The sequence below is a fragment of the Etheostoma spectabile genome, chromosome 8 (assembly GCF_008692095.1).
Source record: "Etheostoma spectabile isolate EspeVRDwgs_2016 chromosome 8, UIUC_Espe_1.0, whole genome shotgun sequence".
NCBI classification, from domain to species: Eukaryota; Metazoa; Chordata; class Actinopteri; order Perciformes; family Percidae; genus Etheostoma; species Etheostoma spectabile.
Genome location: NC_045740.1, coordinates 30,578,766 through 30,584,765, shown reverse-complemented (window position 1 = coordinate 30,584,765; position 6,000 = coordinate 30,578,766). Strand labels below are relative to the sequence as shown.

Sequence of the window (6,000 nt, the reverse complement as noted above, 5' to 3'; positions counted from 1 at the left end):
ACATAGTTTACCAATTTACATGTGAAAATATGTTGTCTCTATACACGCTAAAAGTATTGTTTTTTAAATACATACTGGTGGGTTTAGTGCTAGCGACCTCAGAGCTGTTTCTGGTTAAACAGAAAGTTCTCAAAGAGGTTTTAAATAGGTCTATTTCTGTAGGGATCCTTTCCATAAGGAAAAAAACAGCACTTTTATTGCACGAAATTGACAATGCACATTTGCCCCATGGGGTTACATTACAACCCGGTCTGCAGCTGGTGGTTACAGAGTTCACGCTTAATACTGGACCAATTTAAAAGACAGATGTTCCCATCAGGCACTTAAACTCAAAAACATAGGGAAATAGGGTCCAGGTTGAAAAAGACAGTACTTGCCCTTTAAAGTAGGTGTGTTTCTTTTTCCAACTAGGGATGTGGTCTTTTGGACAGGGCCTGAAACACCCGATCACACGCCACATGCGGTGAATTTAGCAAGGGGCGGGTAACACTGTCAATCTACCTGCAGGTAGCCAAAAAGAATTGAGTGACTCATTAGGTTTTTTTGCAACTGTTGTTCCTTTAAATTTCAACAAAGTAATTTCGTTGGATTTTAGCTAAAAATGTGGTGGTATATTACTGGGGTAAAGAGGCCAGCTGGAACGAGCAACCGACAAAACCATCTTCAGGCCTTGCTTTTGGACATGCATCTCAACCGCAGTCTTAAGCCGTAAACAGGCAAAGGGGCCTAAACCAGCCTGTAAACTGCAGTAAAAAACCCGGATAGAGAAGCCTATTCTGAATGCACATTACCAAAGAATGCTTCTAAAATCGCAATAACACCAGCATATCACACATGTCCTAATTGTAAAATGCTATAATCAACAAAAGGCCTTATTTGGGATATCCAACAGACTGTATTCTGGATATGCTGTTTACATGACCCGTATCAAATAAGGAACATTGTCATATTTGGAATAAATGGGGAATATTACTGTGCATGTAGCTAAACATTTTAGAGTAACTCCATACAGGATTCTGAAGGAGGAAAAGATAAACTTGCACTGGTTTCTGGTACCCAGCTGTGATGTCGGGTGTTGTGGACTGTTGTACGTGTTCTCCCAGCTGTGATGTGGCATTGTAGTGTGTTCTCACCACTGATTGGCTGTGCAAGCCAAATGATTACACTACGCGGCCTATAAGGTACTTTTTAACCTCGGATGACTACAAGCTCAACTAAAGACTGACATATGATCTCAAGGAGCAAATCAGATGTAAGCTAGCCAGAGAAAGGATGATAAAGTAGAAAAGGATAAAATGGAAAATAGAAGTAAAGAAGAAAGTGGGGTTGTGGATCATTGGTCACAATGTATACAGTTTAAAAAGTCATTTTCCATGACACTGGAATTATACGCTGCTATTTCAGGCCAATTTGGGTCCCATCCAGACTTCCTGTGTTTGGAAGTTTTTTGTAAAGCTCTCCTCTCCTTTTTCCTCTCCTCTCTCATTTCCTCTCCTCTTCCATCTTCTTTTGTTCCCTCTCCTCTGCCCATCCCTCCTTTCTTGATTCCTCTCCTCCCCGTCTCTTCACCTCTCCCGCTCTCTTTTCCTCTCTTCTTCACCTCTCTTCTTTCTCCATATCTGTTCCTCCGTTAGGTCTCCTGTTGTCTTCCATCCTTACTCTACATCTGATCCATGTCCCCTCTCTATTCCAGTTTGTCTTGGTTGCCAAGACATTTGTTGAAACCCTCACCCATTTTCTCTGAACTGTTAACACAAAACCAAATTCTCAAACTATATTCACACAACACCTGACTCTGGCAAAAAGAAACACACACCGCCAGTCAATAACTAAACACTACAGAGCATTCATCAGACATTAGCTCAAACATTCGAGAACACAGCGTCCAGGGCATGTAGAAAAAAATGTGGATTTCCTTTAGTAAACACATTTTGCAATGAAAAAACAGTACAGTGAATATACTGAACACTGCAAGTAGTGCAAGTACTACAATATTGAATGACTGCATATGAGGCACTGTAGAACAATAAACTGCATAGACAACTAAATGAAAAGTACATGACCGTACTTGTGAAGGTGTTTTGTTACAAGTTGCCTTTTTACTTTTACAAAACTATTTGCAGGGTCGCAGCTGGGATGTATCTGGGTATCAGGCGTGTAAAAATGTAAACTGATATTCTGCCCATGTATAAGGTGTCCTGATGCCAACATATAAATAGAAAATACAGCAACAACATCAGTGAAATGCAATGGCTGACGTGTGCTACCTCATAGACGGGCTTGATTAAAAAATTAAGGACAAACACAAACTGTCCTTGCACACACACACACATGTGTGAGCAACTCTTCTTTGATATTTTGGTCGTAGCACAAACTACGCTGATACGTAATGCTTCGAGAGGCTGAATAAATTATTATTAGGAGGTACACAAAATCAGCCTGTTGATACAAACTGATTTCCAGTCACGTCAGCTCCTCTCATCCCCTTCATTTAGTGAAACATGGAGGTCTCTGGACACCATTGTCACACCTACGTTATGTAAAGACAGGCTGACTGGCAGGAACTGAACTGCATTTCGGGTACACTTATTAATTTATTACAATGTAAGTTTTTCATTTAAAATTTACAAAGCAAAGTGTTCAATTTTAGGTTTTTATTTCATGAAAACTCACACTAAAAAGTGTAGGTGTAGCTATTACACCATTCAATTCTTCCTCTTGCGCATAGAGGCACCTCAATTATCCCAAGGGGTGCGCTTCACACTTTGGGAATCTCTGGCCTAGAGGGTTGTCCACCGTATACGTATTTATAGTATGTGTCATTTTTTTGACATGCAACATTATAGTCTAAGTTTCTGTTTTGTATTCCTAATGATATCAACAAAATAGGAGTTGTATACCACTGAGTAACATTTGTTTGCTGTATGTCTCTTAGACCAAGATTGCAGGGGTGGGCTTTGTGAAGATTCACGCTCCCTGGAACATTCTTTGTCGAGAGGCCGAGTTAATGAAGCTAAAGATGCCCACCAAGAAGGTAAGACTCGCTGTCTTTGTCTTTGGCTCTGAGTAAGGAAGGAAGAAGCCACTTTTCTTCTAATGCTGTTTGAGTAACCCAACTTTGTTACTATCTGTGTATGTGTGCAATGTTAAAAGGACCCGTTTCAAATTGCACTGTTGCTGTGAACAACTGGAGTTTTGCTGATTGCAGTGGCTGTGCAGTACATTAGAGCAAGATATCGTTTTTACTGTCAATTCTGTCCAGAAATGACAGTAATACACTTATACACATTTAATAAGTGGGCTTGTAAACGATGGCAAAACACAACATTTAATAAAAACACAATAACAAAATGGAAACCCAAGAATATTATAGAAAACAGCCATCAAGCCCCTATGAAAATCCGACGATGGTGAGCACTTACAGTGGTGTGAAAAAGTGTTTGCCCCCTTCCTCATTTCCTGTTCCTTTGCATAGTTTGCAACTTAATGTGTCGGAACATCAAACCAATTTATACAATAGTCAAGGACACCAAGTAAACACAAATGCAATTGTAAATGAAGGTGTTTATTATTAAGGTGAAAAAAAATCCAGACCATCATGGCCCTGTGTGAAAGTGATGCCCCCTAAACCTAATAACTGGTGGGCCACCCTTAGCAGCACAACTGCAACCAAGCGTTTGCGATAACGAGCAATGAGGTTTTACAGCGTCCTGGAGGAATTTTGGCCCACTCATCTTTGCAGAATTGTCCTAATTCAGTACATTAGGGGTTTTCGAGCATGAACGGCCTTTTAAGGTCAACCACAACATCTCAATAGGATTCAGGTCAGGACTTTGGCTAGGCCACTCCAAAGTCTTCATTTTGTTTTTCTTCAGCCCTTCGGTGGGGGACTTGCTGGTGTGTTTAGATCATTGTCCTGCTGCAGAACCCAAGTTGTTCAGCTTGAGTAACGAAGAAGTGGTGGACATCTCCTTCAGGATCTCTTGGTAGACAGCAGAATTCATAGTTCCTTTTATCACGGCAAGTCTTCCAGGTCCTGAAGCAGCAAAACAGCCCCAGACCATCACACTACCACCACCATATTTACTGTTGGTATAATGTTTCTTTATGAAATGCAGTGTTCCTTCTACGCCAGATATACTTGGACCACACACCTTCAAAGAGTTCCACTTTGTCTCATGGTCCACAGAATGTTGTCCAAAAGTCTTGGGATCATCAAGATGTGTTGTGGAGAAATTGAGACGAGCTTTGATGTTCTTTTTGCTCAGCAGTGGTTTTCTCTTGGAACTCTGCCAGCAGGCCATTTTTGCCCAGTCTTTTCCTGATGGTGGAGGCATGACACGTGACCTTAACTGAGGCAAGTGAGGCCTGCAGTTCTTTGGACGTTGTTGTGGGGTCTTTTGTGACCTCTTGGATGAGTCATCGTGCGCTTTGGGTAATTTTGGGGGGCCGGCACTCCGGGGAAGGTTCACCACTGTTCCAGTCTTCGCCATTTGTGGATAATAGCTCTCACTGTGGTTCGCTGGATTCCCAAAGCTTTGGAAATGGCTATAACCCTTTCCAGACTGATAGATCTCAATTACTTTCTTTCTCAATTGTTCCTGGACTTCTTGGGTCTCGGCATGATGGTAGCTTTTAGGATCTTCTGGGGACTTACTGTGTCAAGCAGCTCCTATTTAAGTGGATGCCTTGATTGTGAACAGGTGTGGCAATAATCAGGCCTGGGTGTGGCTAGAGAAATTGAACTCCGGTGTGGACAACCCACAGTTATAGTATGTTTTAACAAGGGGGGCAATCACTTTCACACGGGCCATGATGGTTTGGATTTTTTTCACTTAATAATAAACAACTTTATTTACAAATTGCATTTTGTGTTTACTTGTGTTGTCCTGACTATTGTATAAATTGGTTTGATGTTCCGAAACACTTAAGTGTGACAAACATGCAAAGGAACAGGAAATGAGGAAGGGGGCAAACACTTTTTCACACCACTGTAAGTTCATACACAGTATAGGAATCGCCTGAATACATATTTTACTTTGGTTGTTTTGGTGAAAACCATGATTTGTTTGTATTAACTAACCTCCACAAGAATGCCATTAAGCTGTGTAGAGCTAATCAGTGTGTGTGTGTGTGTGTGTGTGTGTGTGTGTGTGTGTGGTCTAGGTATAGCTCATTTGTGGGGACCAAAATTGTGAAAACAGTATACTTATGGGACCTGAGTGCTTTGTGGGGACCAAAATGCTGGTCCCCATACCGTTAAAGGGCTTTTTGAGGACTAAGACTTGGTTTTAGGAGTAGGGTTGAGTTAGGTTATGGTAGGGTTAGGGTGAGGGTGAGGGTTAGGCATTTAGGTTTGATGGTTAAGGTTAGGGTAAGGGGCTAGGAATGCATTATGTCAATGACTGGTCCCCACAAAGATAGGCAGACACGACTGTGTGTGTGTGTGTGTGTGTGTGTGTGTGTGTGTGTGTGTGTGTGTTGTGGTGATTTCTAGGTGTATGAAGTCAAGCAGTTGAGTGGTGTTGTGGAGAAGATCAGCTCCCTGGTCAGTAAAGTTGTTGAACCTCTCCACCCTCATGTTGAGGAGCATCAACCCAAGAACTTCAAACACCTTTCACACACTTTCTCCAGGGAGAAACAACACCTGTAAGTGCACCGTTCACACTTTGATAGAAAAAAGGTTGGACTCTTGTAGCCTAACGTGGGTTTACCGGCCACACAACAGTAAAGAGGCCACCTGCAATGAAGGTTTTGTCCAAAGAAACCAGATTTACCTACAAAGGGTGAAATGCACCCCTAACTGTGCAGCATCTCTGTACTCCTGTTCTATTTGCACATATTTAAATGAGATAACATGCATACACTTGGCGCAAAATTGGCAGTTTTAATGCAATTGAGTAGCATTGCTAGAACATATACAGGTTCTGTAGAAACCTGGATTTTCATATTAAAGGTCTACCAGATATGCCCGTTGCACTGCTGGAAGATGTTAAATTG

The 6,000-nt window shown here is 41.6% G+C and overlaps 1 protein-coding gene across 2 annotated transcripts in view; it reads left to right on the top strand.

Annotated features, from left to right (window-relative positions):
- The window catches only part of LOC116693378 (anoctamin-1), a 44,321-nt gene that overhangs the window by 11,081 nt on the left and 27,240 nt on the right, over positions 1-6,000 (top strand). For both annotated transcript variants that reach the window (XM_032522310.1, XM_032522309.1), the window contains exons 3-4: positions 2,936-3,034; positions 5,498-5,649. In XM_032522310.1, coding sequence (XP_032378201.1) covers positions 2,936-3,034; positions 5,498-5,649 — 251 coding nt within the window. The remainder of the gene's footprint in view (positions 1-2,935; positions 3,035-5,497; positions 5,650-6,000) is intronic.